Source organism: Schistocerca gregaria, chromosome 6 (genome assembly GCF_023897955.1).
Source record: "Schistocerca gregaria isolate iqSchGreg1 chromosome 6, iqSchGreg1.2, whole genome shotgun sequence".
In the NCBI taxonomy this organism is placed as follows: domain Eukaryota; kingdom Metazoa; phylum Arthropoda; class Insecta; order Orthoptera; family Acrididae; genus Schistocerca; species Schistocerca gregaria.
The window spans coordinates 50887040-50902404 of record NC_064925.1 but is presented as its reverse complement, the minus strand read 5'-3'; the positions used below and the strand labels follow the sequence as shown (position 1 = coordinate 50902404).

At 43.9% G+C, this 15365-nt stretch overlaps 1 protein-coding gene across 7 annotated transcripts in view; it reads right to left on the bottom strand.

Moving 5' to 3' along the window:
• LOC126278449 (gastrula zinc finger protein XlCGF17.1) overlaps window positions 1-15365 on the bottom strand; it is a 110001-nt gene that overhangs the window by 17789 nt on the left and 76847 nt on the right. For all 7 annotated transcript variants that reach the window (XM_049978567.1, XM_049978565.1, XM_049978570.1 and 4 more), the window contains one exon: window positions 3688-3725. In XM_049978567.1, the coding sequence (XP_049834524.1) occupies window positions 3688-3725 (38 nt within the window). The remainder of the gene's footprint in view (window positions 1-3687; window positions 3726-15365) is intronic.

The window sequence follows — 15365 nt, the reverse complement described above, 5'->3', positions numbered from 1 at the left end:
CACTTCATTATTAATACACTGAACAACTTAGTAACAGATTGGTACTAAAGATCTCAAAAGCACATATGGCACAATTTGAGACACAGCAATCAAGAATGTAAGGTTAAAGGCATGCCATAAAAATAAGGACATAACAGAACTGAATCGTACCAGATTTTCAGGACTAAATCTAGATAAGAATTTAAACTAAACAATGGAAAATTCACAATTGAGTAATGACAATGTTATGTCTCCAGCACATTCGTGCATGCACTCACAAAAGGAGCACTACACTCTCCCTTCCCACCCCTACCCTGCTATCCCTCCCCCTTCCCACCCAGCCTCCTCCTTATCTCCACCATTCGCTGATTGCTTCTCCCATCAGGCGGAGTCAATCAAAATCTGGTCTCGGAGGCCATATACAGTGTTCACGCGAGTGTATATACATCTGTGTGTGTGTGTGTGTGTGTGTGTGTGTGTGTGTGTGTGTGTGTGTGTACATGTTTTTTCACGATACTGTCATAAGAATTCAAACTTTAACACATATACAGGGCACCTATCGAGTAACTTGGGGAACCAGTGCCACCGACATGGACATGTGGGAATCTGTGTACTACTTGTTTTGAATTGATAATAAGATATGGAATTATAAACACAAAATCTTCTGCAACTGATTTATTGTACTAAATGTCACTGCTAAACTTGTCTCATTTCCGTATTTACTCAAATCTAAGCCGCACCTGAAAAATGAGACTCTAAATTCAAAGGGAGAAAAGTTTTAGACCACATCTCGACCAAAACAAAGTTGGTCATTGTAACATGAGGCACAATTTAGGTCGAATAGATGAAGATACAGCTACAGTAGTTCGATTCAAGTCGTAAGCTTAACAGTTAAGCTTTACCAAGTAGCCATTGCTGTGTGTCAGGCGCTCCGTTGATATTTATAAGGATACCCTTCCTTTTTCATGTGCTTCGTCTGGTTTGAATCAATTATTTTGTTTTGATCCGATAAGTGCCGTTCTCTTTGTTATAGATGTTTGTGTCACTCTAAGCTGAAAATGCATTATTGTACTGTGTCATGCATTGTTTGTCACATTCTGATAATGAGTGTTTACAACCTGTTGCTGCTCGCGGCATGCCTTGCTTTTGTGTGCCCTACTGCAGCTTACATTTTAAAAAAGGAGAGAAGAATTGTCTCATAAGCGAAACAATGGCAAGAGACTGCTATTTGTTGCTACTCACACTGCTGCTTTCTTTGATAATGATCAACAAGAACCAAATAATAAACTGCATATGATAGAAGATGTTCTGAACGAGAATTTAGCGAAAATTTTTCTCTGTTTGAAAATCTTTGCAGACGCCTCTTTAGTACATTACATTCTGCACAGAAATAAGAGTCATCTTAGATTTAAAAATCTGTACAGTTGCCGTGCTTCATTTCTGACTGTATCACTATTCAGCATAAGAATAATATGAATATGAACATGACATGATGTGTATATTCTTCCGCATTTGCTGTTGTCTCACTCTAGTATTATAGTTTATTAGGCATATAGGATTGAAATGAGATAGCAGCAAAACATGAAAGAATACATGGCATAATGTTCACATTCTTCCTTTTCTTTTAATTTATTTACTGATGCAGAGGTTTTGGCGCCAGTATTTATCTTTGTGTTTGCAAAGCATGCCTGTGTAGCGCCACATATATTCGATGGCAGAAGTTAGTTGTGGTGACACCTACCAACATTTTTCAGAACTTCTGCTTACTTTGCAGTTTGCACTAGATTCTAAGCCGCAGGTGGTTTTTTGGATTACAAGAACCGGGAAAAAAAGTGCGGCTTAGATTCGAGTAAATACAGTATTTTTCTACAACAATCTGAGCTATCAAGAATACTCACAATTGTCTGTATAAGCAAATCAGGTTGCTATGCAGTAGTCTGATACAGAAATTTACTACTCAGTGGAAGAATCCATAAGTAAGAAACTGGTAATTTAAGGAGGATGTCATTCATTATTAACATTATTATGTAAACACAGCTGTTAACTGTCAGGAAAAAATTCTTAATGTTAGAATACTGTTCCGCTGCCTCATTACAATTTTATAAAAGTGAATTATTGCACTATACCGTTTTTCACTTCTCCTGTACTTTAATCAGATGATTAGCAAGAATATGTCACAAGATGAAAAAAATACTATTTAGTATCAGAGAGAATCTAGTGTAATTAGGTAGCAGTCCAGGAATGGAATGATCAGCTATAAAGGTTGGAAGTATAACTTGCTTTCAACTCAATAAATGTTTTCAAATGATCTTCTGAAACAACACACATATTTGGTTCAATAGTTTTTATGGAGGAAATAAGTATTTAAAAAAAAAACAGCAAGACAAAAACAATTAGAATCCCATTGAAGCCTTCTGATACACCTAGTACTACCTCCCCCCCCCCCACATGGTCAATAACTTTTTCACATTAAACTTTCAGGAATTATGTAGCAAAATTTCTGGACAATAATATGGAATAAAAAGTTCTGTTTTCTGTTCACTAAACGATTATTACATGCAAGTCAGTAATTATGGCCTTTCAGTCCTTTATTACAAAATTTTCCACACAATTTATTATCTTGTCTTTTTCAAGGAAACTGGCATTAAATGGGAAAGGGATTTTCGATGTGGCAGGGGATAATTCTTTTAAATAAACTCCATTTTGTGTTGCTATGTAAAAAGTGATGTTTAATAGGAATATATTTTTTAAATTGTAAAATTATTAGCTGTGTATCAACTGATGTGCATTCAAAAAACACTGTTACTGATGCTAATTAAACAACAAGTGATTTAAGTTGAAGGACGAGGGGGAAGAAAGGAAGGAAAGGGGAGGGATCATTGACACCAGCTGCACCAGGACTTCGTGTGGCATCCGCAGCGACTACTGAAAACTGGGATTCGAACCCGGGATCTCCTGCTTATCAGGCAGGTGCTTTGACTACTTGCACCACCTGGACACCGTGTTTATCACAGCTGCATGGACTATCTCGGCATGCCTCATGGTTGACCCACATTCTCCCCCCCCCCCCCCCCCCAGCCGCCACCTATCTGCAGCCCACATCACTGTGTTAGTGCTTATATAGTCACTTCATCATTGGACTACATGGCACTTAATATCACCCAGGAGAATGGCACAGAACTCTCCCACCTTCATCGGATGCTGCTTCCGCACTCCGCCTTCGATGTATTGCTTGCCAGAGTGCCGAGGTCAGCCACTGTGCACATGCCCCCATCGCCTCCTTTCCAGATGTTCAGCGTTGCTTCACACATGCTTAAGTGGACATTGTCGGCCCTATAATGGCTGCCACTAACCCCTTGCCATGGTGCACAGGTTTACCCACTGGCCAATACCCACCATTATCTCTACCACAGTGGCCTTATTTTGCAATTCTGTAATTATTTTAGAGGGTAAAGCAGGAGAACATCCCTGGAGTGGCAATCTTATTAGTAGCAGGTGTTAAACTACCATTTACAACCTTGGACACAAAAATTATTTGTTTTTTATGACTGCATAGTAGGCTGAGGTTTGAAAATAGATATAAAACTGTGAGCAGGTGGAATCACACTGAAATTACATTGACAACAGCAAACAGAATGTTTCACAAACAATTATTTTTTCATTGTGAACACTATTTCTAAAAAATGATACTAAAATGAAAAAAAATACCTTTCATGAACTGAACCTCTGTCCTCGGAATGATATACCTGTAAAAATTAAGAACAAAATCAGATAACAACTCATATGATCACCAAACAATATTTTTGTTTGGTGATTAAATTGCAAATATGTACAGATAATTCCAAGTCATTACATTTCCAGGGAATAATATACAATATTTCAATATTACACACACTGTTGAAGCACAAGTTATGAAATCTATAAGATATCATCCTCTGTTGACACCAATAACAACTTGTAGAATATCTGTTAGCTCTTCCGGAAGGCTTCAAGCAGAAAACTCCAAGCCAAGATTTGACACTGAAAGTAAATTTGTAACTTTTGGCATCCCAGAGCCAGTGTGTGTGGCAGTGTTCAACAAACAGCACAAAGCACTACTGTACAAGATGTTACGGTAGCTGCATGGGAAATATCAATCTTCTCCAACTTCAGCAGGACACTAAAATAGCTCTTTTCTACAGAAAGAAAATTGGTCATGTGAGTGTTGTTGTTGTTGTTGTTGTTGTCTCCCCCCCCCCCCCAAATATTCTGATTCTGGCTGACGTATCTGGCACCATGTACCAACACAGGCTGCAGCACTCCTTTCCAAAACATTTTGCACCACCTGCATGTGTTTGGATTCCAGGGGAACAAAGAGTGAAAGAACAAAGATTCTGAAACTAGACAATAATTGTACTATGAAATAAAACACCCAGTAACCAAAATGAAGGCAATCTGCGTAAAAGTGCACAACTTTGCACACCTGTTAAATCAAAATCTGCTGCTGGGAAACATTCAGTAAAGCACTGCTCCAGCCACGCATTTCTAACATGCTCACAAGTTCCACAGCATTCTCTGCTCATAAGGATATCGCAACACTATTACTCGAACTGGAAACTTATTTACTGGTGGTCATCCTGAGAATATCCAGTATGAGAGTGGAAACCCACTGCAAGTGTCAACTGCTCCCATGTATTGCTCAAACTGATTCGTGTCAGAAGGTACTGCTGGCCATTTCATTTAGCCGATTCCTGCCTGCCAGAGGACCGTATTCACGAGGTGGGCACAATCCAATCATGATTTATTCTCTTGAAAAACAAATACATCACAAACGTCGACTGTAGGGCAGAACACTGGGACTGAGGATCGTGCTCCATCACTGCATGGCCCTCTGATTACCCTCGATACGGCAGAGATGCACCTGACAGCCATAAGTGATACTGGTACAATACACAGCTGACCCCACCTGCCTACTGATCCTGTGGGACTGTGAGTCACATGAGCACTGGTAAATGTCGTGTGACTAGGGCCTCCCATCGGGTATACTGTTCACCGGGTGCAAGTCTTTCGATTTGACGCCACTTCGGCGACTTGTGCGTCAATGGGGGTGAAATGATGATGAACAGGACAACACAACACCCAGCCCCCGAGCGGAGAAAATCTCCGACCCAGCCGGGAATCGAACCCAGGCCCTTAGGATTGACATTCTGTCGCGCTGACCCACTCAACTACTGGGGGCGGACATGAGCACTGGTACCTGCACGCTTCCATATTCTTTTGCTATGATCATCCTGTATCAGACAAATCCTGCACTTAACTGTGAAGATTCACTCATGCCATTTTCATGGTGCAATACCAGGTGTTACCTTGCCTATCTTCTGCATACATCACTATGACAGGGGGTTGTACTGTTGTTTGTAATAAACACCTACAGCAAAATTGACTGTGTGAAGCATTCCACCTAGGTTGGCACAGCCCTTACCGTGTGTTGTTTTGTATATATTGTATCCTCCCCTGACAGCAGGCAATCGATATTTTGCGAACACTGAATCAATGTTCGATTGACATTAAAATGGCATATGCCAATTAGATAGGCTATTTCTTGTGCTGACAAAACTTCTTGCTGTAAAGTGATAATGTAGGCTCTATCTAAACTTGAAACAACTGTTCGAGGCATGTAGAGGTAAGATCAGTGAGCACAGGCCAAATTGTTCCATTAATAACAAGGACACTCAACAGCACATATATTGTAGATATATGTTCGTTCATCTCCACTGCACAAGTGGGTGTGAGCAGTGATTTCTTGTGGTCAAATGTGTAGTGAAAGAGACAGGTTTCTGTTCAACAATACACAGATTATGCTAGGCATGAGAGTGGTGCAATGTTGTTGTTGTTGTTGTTACTATTACTACTACTACTATTTTGAGGTGTTCTGTGATAACTGCACATTATATTCTGTGCACACTGCAACAGCCAGAAATGATGACACCAAAAAATTCAATCTTGGAGGATGTGTAGAACTGTATACATGCAGAGGCAGACATCAGGGAGAAAGCCCACATAAAGATGCATCAGCAGCCTCCCTTGTCTGAACAGCTACATCAGTGATTGTAGAGTGTGAGTCAGTCATTTGCCACACAACGAATAGAAACAAAGAGTAGCATGAGGCAGTACATCTCATCAACATCAAAAGGAGAAATATCATGATATCAGTAATTTCACATAAGGTATTAAGATTCCTCACAGGGAATTCGTTTTGTTGTACTGCAACATTTCAATTCTTCCAGGATATGTTTTTCAGTAGTGATGCATGTTTGGAAATAATGGTTAGCGAAAAGTTATATGCAGTGAAATGCACATACCAGATGATGCTACGCAACCTTGGCATTGGGAATCTGACATCACATGCACACAGGTGTACCATGTCTTACAACCAATTACGTGGTGTCAGGTCAGTGCCAGAATAGTACAACACTGTAACAAGTGAAGCACTCAGCAGTAACAGTCTGCAACACCATAGGATAAGAGGATGTGTAGAACAATAGAACCATTATAAGTGATTTAAATGGCAGAGAGCTTGCGTGCACATAAGCCCAATAGCACCCTCTTTTGTGTGTCTGGATAGATCAGTGTTATGTGACACTCAGTCGATGTGGAGCTGTCATACGAAATCAAAATGTGTAACAAAGTGCCACCATGCCTCGTCAACATCACAGGGTGGCATACTGGCATGAGAATGTGTGAACAGGGCAGAATGATTGGTCTCTGGGAGGTGGGTTTGTCATTCCATAAAACTGTGGCTTGTACTGGGCACACTGCTTCAACAGCGAGGTGTTTGTGGAACCAGTGGAGAGAAGAGCGCCATACACAGTCCTGACGACAGGATATCAGATGACACAATATGACCACTCCGCAATATGACTGTCATCTTGTCCTCTTAGCTGTAATGGACAGAATAGCTTTCTTCACAGTGTTGGCGCAACACAGCACCACTGCAACAGGTGTGGACAAGTCTATTTTCTTTGGGCTGGACTGGTGGCATGCATACTATTGTGTCAGCTTCCATTGACCAGAACCCACCATGCTACCAACTGCAATGGGCATGTGAATGCCGACACTGCCATTCTGAGTGGCAAAATGTAGTGTTTTCAGATGCTTCCTGCTTCAACAGTCCTACAGTGATGGCCACGTATGTGTTCAATGCCGCTGTGGTGAACACAATCTGGCAGACTGCATTCATAGTGCGCAAACGCCTATAACATGTGATCTTGCCTCCTATGTCTTGAGGGCAATCTGAACAGCTACCGCTGCATCACAGAGGTTTACCAGCCTGAGGCACTGCCCCTCTTGAAATCAATTCCACACACCGTATTCTAGAAGAACAACACCTGGCCACATGCGGCAAGGAAAATAATATGTACCAGTGCTTTCCTAGCCTGCCCATTCACCTGACATTTCTGAGATACAGTCAGTTGGCAACATGTTCGTTCAGGGCCTCCTGTAGCCACAGTTGAAGCTTTGTGGACACGCCTACAAACTGCATGACAGAGTATTCCACAGCAGCATATTCAATTGCTCTTTGATTCCATATGATGATGTCCAGTGGCTCTGATTGCAATACGTGATGGCACTACTACGTACTGAATTTCCACAGTCATAGTTCACGTACAGGTCCGTAGTGCTAATTATTTGTATAGTGTCATGTGCCACATCGGTCTTTGTCAGGATGTTTCATTTTCTCCAAACAGTAGTGTATATAGGTAAAAGACGTGTCTGCATTGGCAGTTCGACACCTCCTGCTAAGGTATCAGTGGGGGCAGTAGGCGAGATTTTATAGACTAGAAACCACAAATTCCTCAGAATGCAGAGGAAGCACTTGGTTATGCTTCAGCTACTCTGGCATGTCCAACGCTTCGATGACATACCAAACTAAGCACATATGATTCCTACTGCATAATATTTCACTCGTGTTAGTGGGAACCACTGTCAAAGACAAATGAAGCACCACAGCCATCAGCTGAAAGCTTGATACAGTGGACAGCGATTGTAGTAACATGATGGTAGACTGAAGAATCTGACATTTGAAAGACATTATTATAATTAAAGCTGTTGCAAATTTAGTAGTTTGAATAATATTTCTGAGTAATTCACTGTCATAATCAAATTGGGAATTTTATCAACAAAATTTAACACTTAAGAGTTGATTGGTTGGTTATTAGAGTTAAAGGGCCCAAACTGAGATGTCATCAAACCCTTCATCCTATATGTATCAAACTAGGAATAATCCTCACAAGAGGGAGATCAAAGGAAAATCTGGGCACCCCAATTTTAAGCGAAGTACAATAAGACAGAGATAAAATCAAGGAAAAGGGGCAAGGTGGGCGAGCCGCTCTGTGCAAAATGCATTTAAGAGGTGCCCAGAGCGTGGTATGTGAAGGGAGACCTCCGAGCACCACAAAAAAGATGGTGAAATTTTAGGAAAGATATAATATTAAAAATGCCGAACATACAATTTCAAGGAAAATAAATAGGTGAAAATGGTAGGATTAAGGGCTGCCATGGGACCCATGGGCCAGAGCAGGTGAATGGCGTCCCTCCAACCCCCCGGCAGTCAATGAGGCCAAAGTGCTCCACCTCACCAGAGATGAGCAGAAATAACCTTCATGCGTGAAATGTAAATCCAGATTAGCTGATAGCACCAGAGGCAATGTGTCCCAAAGGTTAAGAGATCACCACAAAGCAGTCAAAGTTTGGTAGTCTAGCAGGATGTGGGTGTAACTGCCAGGCAGGCACCACATCAGCGGTAAGGTGGGTCCTCACCTTGGGCTGTGGGTCACGAAAGTGTGGCCAATGTGTAGTTGATGAAGGACAGAGGATTCCCTCAAGAAGCGCGATGGGAAGGGTGCCATGCTATCATGGTCTGCTTTATTATCTTCTGTTTAGGAAGTCCAGGGTGAACCATTCCGAGTGCCATACGTTTAACGATTGATGGCATACAGCTGACCAAAGGTCCAGTTCTGAGACACCCCATTTCCAAAATCAGCATCCTGGTAGCCAACTTTGCCAAGAGGTTGGCATCTTCATTTCCTGAGATCCCAACATGTCCAGGAGTCCAAACAAAGGCAACAAACTGTCCAGCTTGATAGAGGTCTGAAATAAGCTGCTGGATGCTTGTAACTAATAGCTGATTAAGGTAGCACTGGTCTATAGCTTGAAGGCTGATCAGAGATTCACTGCAGATTAGAAGCATCTTGCTAGTGCAAAACAAGCAAGAATAAGGGCTCATTTGATGGCCACCAATCCAGTAGTAAAGACACTGCAGCCATTAAGTAAGGAGTGTAGTTCACTGCACCTTGCATGCTTGTGTGCAAAACCAGTTCATCCATCCATCACTGAGCTATCAGTGTATCCCACTTCCAAACCTGGAAATGCATTGAGGACAGCCAGGAACAGGTGGTGAAACACCATGGTGTCAACTGAATCTTTCAGTCCAAAGGATAAATCGAGATAGATCCGAGATCAGGGTACACGCCATGCTTCCTGACAAAAGGCGACAGTAGGGAAGTAGGAATTCAGAGCAGAGACACTGTAGTTGAACTGCAAACTGGGTCTCCTTTGTGGGAGGTGGAACTCTCTACTAGGAAAAAGGACATGGTAGGGTGCTAAGGGTATCTGCGAATCTGTATAGCATAACTGAGTGGCTGCTGTTGGTGCCTGTCCTTGAGGGCCCCCAGCCTCCGCAAGCAGGCTATTCACACAGTTAGTTTGAAGGGTTCCTATTGCAATTCGGACCCCACAGTAGAGTATCTGGTAGAGTGACTACAATTCTGAGGCTGATGCCGAACCATATGTCAGACTCCCATAATGATGACTGGGCTGGATCAGAGCTTTGTACAGCTGCAGACGTATGTACCCCAGTTGGTGTTAGTGGGGCAGTGAAGTATATTAGGGTGTAGTCAGCATTTTACTTAAGCTGGCAAAGATGGGGAGGCAACATCAGCTGGGCATAGAAGACCAGTCCCAAAATGTGGTAAGTCTCCACCATGGTGAGTAATTAGTCGTCGAGGTAAAGTTCTGGTTGCGAATGAATATGATGATAACAGATGCACACAACATGAATCTTGGTGGTGAAAAACTGAAAGCTGTAAATGATGGCCCATGACTGTGCCTTTCAAATGGCACCCTGCTGTCTGTGTTCAGTAAAACCCACTTTAGAGGAGCAATTGTAAAAGCAAAACTCATTAGCATACAAGGAGGGTGACACTGAAGACACCACAGCTGCTGCTAGGCGATTGATGGCCACTAAGAAGAGTGGGACACTCGATACAGACCCTTGTGGGGAACCATTCTCTTGGGTGTGGGGGTTAATATGTAAAGCACCAACTCAAACCCGGAAACTATGGTGCGACAAGAAGTTCTGGACAAAAATTGGAAATGAGATGTAAGGTAGTGGGGACGTGGTATCATTATGTGATGTCATAAGCCTTTTGTATGTTGCATAAGGAAGGAATATTGACATGCAACGATCATCCACTATCTGTACAGACGGAGCTGACATCACAACATGAAGACGTGCCAGAATTTCATAGTTCTGCATATGGGGGGAATGTACGGTATCACATCACATAGGTATACCATCACCCAGTCCTTTCAGGCAATGAATTGCCCTAAAAGACCAAGATAAAAGTCCTTTGAACCACTATGGACATGACAAACAAAGTGTACACCCAGTCACTCCAAGTTGGTGCTTAGCTCATAATCAGGCTGCAAGAGGCAGACACAATGGAAAATAATGCCTTGAATCATGTTGAGACTATTATGGAATGTGCTAGTCTTTGTAACATTACCCAGCTTCTCACAAGCAAGCAACGCCCATGACTGGGCAGGGGATGCTGTTTTAATCAAAATTAGTCCACTCTTCATTTTGAAGATAGCTGCAACTCCCAAAACCTGTCCTGTATAGTCTCCACAAAGAATGTAGGCTCTATGGGAAAAAAAATAAAAAATAAAAAAATAAAAAAAATAAAAAAATAAAAAAAATTAAATAAATAATAATAATCCTCTGTCCTTGTTCAAACCAGGTAATGAGGTGGCACGTGGAAGGGGGGGGGGGGGGGGGGGGGGGTGCAGGCAGGGAGTATTTCTCTGCTTGTTGTTTGCCCAAGGTTCCTCCCACGGTGTAACCAGGGAAGGAAACATTTTGTTGTTGTATATCTCTGTTGAATGAATTCTTTCCTTCTGAAGACATGGCTGCTGCTGTGTGACCATGAGTGGGCGAAAACTTCATCTGCTTTATATTCAAATCATCCTCCATGGTGCCACCCTCTACAAACAAGGCTTTCCCCATGGGTGCCACCCAGTCTCAGCAACAGATACCTGGCTGGTAATCCATTCTTCCGAGCCCATGGGCTCCAGTCATGATGGGCATGCACTTCTTGGCATAAATGGGCAGGTTTTAGCTCAGGGACCAACCATGTGATCCACGCCTCGTCAGGGGCTACTACCGTGCACGTACCTGACGAGTTCCCTCCACAATGGGATGGCTACCATGCTGGGTTTTGGTGTACTACCTTATTGAAAAGGAAGGGTGCTAAGATGGAAATGCAAAAAGGTGGAACACACACCACACTGGGCGACCCCTGCAAGATCCATAGTTCTGAAAAATTTTGAAAAATGCTGGCAGGTCAAACCCAACAATTGGGAACATGTATTTATTAATGAAAAGAAGTGGAGAGCGTTGGAAGTGAAATGGAAAACGAGTCCAAAATCATTTACCAGGTCCAAGCGGGGTTTACACCAGGAAAACCATTCGATGGAAACCAGAGGGGAAGAGGGGGGGATAGTGAGGGGGGGGGGGGGGTTGAGAGATAGTGGAAGTATGTGGATTGGAACACATAAAGGGAAGCAGTGCTGCAAAGGCTTGAGCCCCATGGTACTGTGGTAGCCAAGTACTCACAAAAGAGTTATGAGCCCTCTGCGGGGAAACAGTTAAGGTTGGTTGGTTTAAAAGAGCAGGTGGGGGGACCAAACTGCTAGGTCATCAGTTCATCATTCCAATCAAGGGTGGGGGTAAAATAATCGAAATATACAAAACACAGCGGCAAGAAAGGAGAAAACCCCAAAAATGACAGAAGGTCAATAAACACTAAAATGGACAAAATCAGACAAGAAAACCACAGAGAGACGCAAGAAACATGTAGAAGAGATTAAAACAACAGAGCAGATTACCATGGCTGACTGACCATGAGAATAAAAAGGAGAAGCCAGCCACTCTGGTACACATTAAAACCTCCACCCTAAAAGCACTAGGGTGCAGGACACAGAGGGACAACCTAAAAGCACTAGGGTGGAGGACACAGAGCGACAAAGGACATGCGCTAAAACATAGATCAAATCATAAAACCCACCCTCACAAATAAAATGTAAAACTGAAGCTGCTGTTGAGGCATTGTCACCCAATACTGAAAATAGGGTGCTGGGAAAGTTAAAAGTCCGCTGCAGAGTGGCTAAAAGTTGGCAGTCTGGCAAGAGGTGGATGACTGTCATTTTTGAGCCACAGTGACATCGAGGTGGGTCCTTGCAACAGAGGAGGTAACCATGCATTAGCCATGTGTGGCCAATGCGGAACTGGCAGGGGACAACTGATTCCATGCAAGAGGACCACATGCAAGACTTCTATACATTCGTAGTCTCCTTAATGACATGCAGTTTGTTGTGCGTACGTCTGCCATTCCATCTCCCAAATCCAAAAAACCCTGTGGCATAAGACAGAACGCAGATCAGTTTTGGAGATGCCCATCTCCAGAAGCAGTTTCCGAATAGCCTGTTGGCAAGTTAATTGCCTGGGATTCCGACTTGTCCAAGAGTCCACACAAACACCACTGAACGACGGGGCCATTCCAGTGCATAGATGGACTCCTGAATGGAATCTACCAAAGGATGGTGAGGGTAGCACTGGTCAATAGCTTGTAGATTGCTCAATGAGTCAGTACACAAGAGAAATGACTCACTAGGACATGAGTGGATGTGCTCAAGAGCATGAGATATGGCTGACAGCCCTGCAGTGAAAACACTGCAGCCATCTAAAAGGGAGTGCTGTTCAATATGTCCTCAATGAACATAAGAAAAGCATACGTGACCACCAGCCATTGAGCCGTCGGTTTAAACCACTTCACAATCCCAGTACATGTTGAGAATCGAGAGGAAGTGATAGCGGAGAGCCACAGGGTTAATGGAGCCCTTAGGGCCACAAAAAGGTAATTCGGATGCGCAGAAGAACTACGAACATGTGCAACGGAGGGACTCCGGCCTCCACCAGGACACTGATCACCAGACTCATTCTAAAAGCTCCGGTGGTGGGCGACTGGGTCGAGTAAACGCAATTGAGGGTGCTGCTGAACCGTAAACCAGACTCCCATAGCTAAGGTGGGATTGAACAAGGGCTCTGTGGAGCTGCAGCAGCGTAGACAGATCTCCACCCCAGCTGCTGTTGGTCAGGCAGTGGAGGGCATTGAGGTGCTGCCAGCAGTTCCATTTAAGCTGACGAAGGTGAGGTAGCCAAGTCAATAAGGCGCGCATAAACCAGTCCTAAGAATTGATATGTCTCCACTATGGTGAGTGGATCATCGTTAAGGTAAAGTTCTGGTTCTGGATGTACGGTGCGACGCTGTCAGAAATGTATGACACATGACTTCGCAGCTGAAAACTGTAAGCCATGGGCTAGAGCCCATGACTGCGCCTAATGAATGGCTTCCTGTAGGTGCCGCTCAGCAACACTAGTACTGGAGGAGCAGTACGAAATTCAGAAGTCATCCACACACAGAGAAGGTGAGACCGACAGTCCTACAGCTGCTGCTACATCATTTATAGCCAGTAAAAATAGAGAGAGACTCATTACAGAGACCTGTGGAACGCCATTCTCCTGAATACGGGGGACGGGGGGAAGGGGGGTTGGGGGAGGGGGCTATGGCTGGCACCAACTTGGACACGGAAAGTATGGAGCGACAGGAAGTTTTGGATAAAAATCACAAGCGAGCCTCGGAGACACTACTCATACAGTGTCGCAAGGATATGACGTCTCCAGGTCATGTCGTATGCTTTATGAAAGTCAAAAAGATGGCAACAAGATGTTGGCGTCTGGAAAAGGCTGTTCGGATGGCAGACTCGATGGACACAAGATTATCAGTGGTAGAGTGACCCTGGCAGAAGACGCCCTGACATGTGACATGGAGCCAGTAGGCCATTTGACTCCAGGACCCAACCCAACTGCTGACACACCATATGTGCCAGCAATTACAAAGAAAGTTGGTGAGGCTGATGGGCCGGTAGATAACCACATCAAACAAGTTTTGACTGCGTTTGAGCACTGGAATTATGGTGCTCTCCCGCCACTGCGATGGAAAGATGCCATCGCACCAGATCCAATTGAAGATGACGAGGAGTTGTTGCTTGCAATCAGATGAGAGATGTTTGATCATCTGACTGTGAATCCGATCCGGCCCTGGAGCTGTGTCGGGACAATGTGCAAGGGAGCTGAGGAGCTTCCACTCTGTAAATGGGGAGTTATAAGGTTCACTGTGGTGTGTAGAGAATAAAAGAGGACTTTTATTTCCATCCGCCGTTTGAGGGTGTGAAAGACTGGGGGGTTGTTCTCCGACGCAGAGGCTTGAGCATAGTGCTCAGCAAAGTGCTCGGCAATCACGTTTGCGTCGGTGGGTAACACGCTATTGGAGTTAGTGGCGGGGACACTTGTTAGGGGCTGGTACCCAAAGAGATGTCTGATCTTTGTCCAGACGTGGGAAGGTGATGTATAGCACCCAATGGTCGACACGTACCTCTCCCAATACTCCTGTTTCCGTCATTTTATAAGTTGGCGAATGCGGACACAGATCCACTTAAAGGCTATTAGGTGCTCAAGAGAAGGGTGCTGCTTATGTTGCTGTAGAGCTCGCCGACACTCTTTTAATTAAATCAGCGACTTCCGGCTACCTCCAAGGGACTGCCTTTTGCTGGGGGTACACTTAAGAACAAGGGATCGTGTTTTTCGCCACAGAAACAATCATTGTAGTAACCTGCTCAATGACAACATCAATGGCACCATGTGGGGGAGATTCAGTGGTGACAGCAGAGGTGAAGGCTTCCCAGTCTGCCTTGTTTAAAGCCCATTGGGGTGGGCGTCCGTGGGCATGACCTCAGGGGAGTGACAGGAATATGGGGAATTGGTCACTACAATACAGGTCGTCATATGCTCTCCAGTGGATAGATGGGAAAAGGCCCGGACTGCAAACTGAGAGATCAATGGTCGAATATGTGCCATGTGCCACAATGAAAGGTGTGAGGGCACCTGTATTTAGGAGGCAGAGGCTGGGTTGTGACAGTAAATTTTCGACCTCCCTACCTCGGCCAGT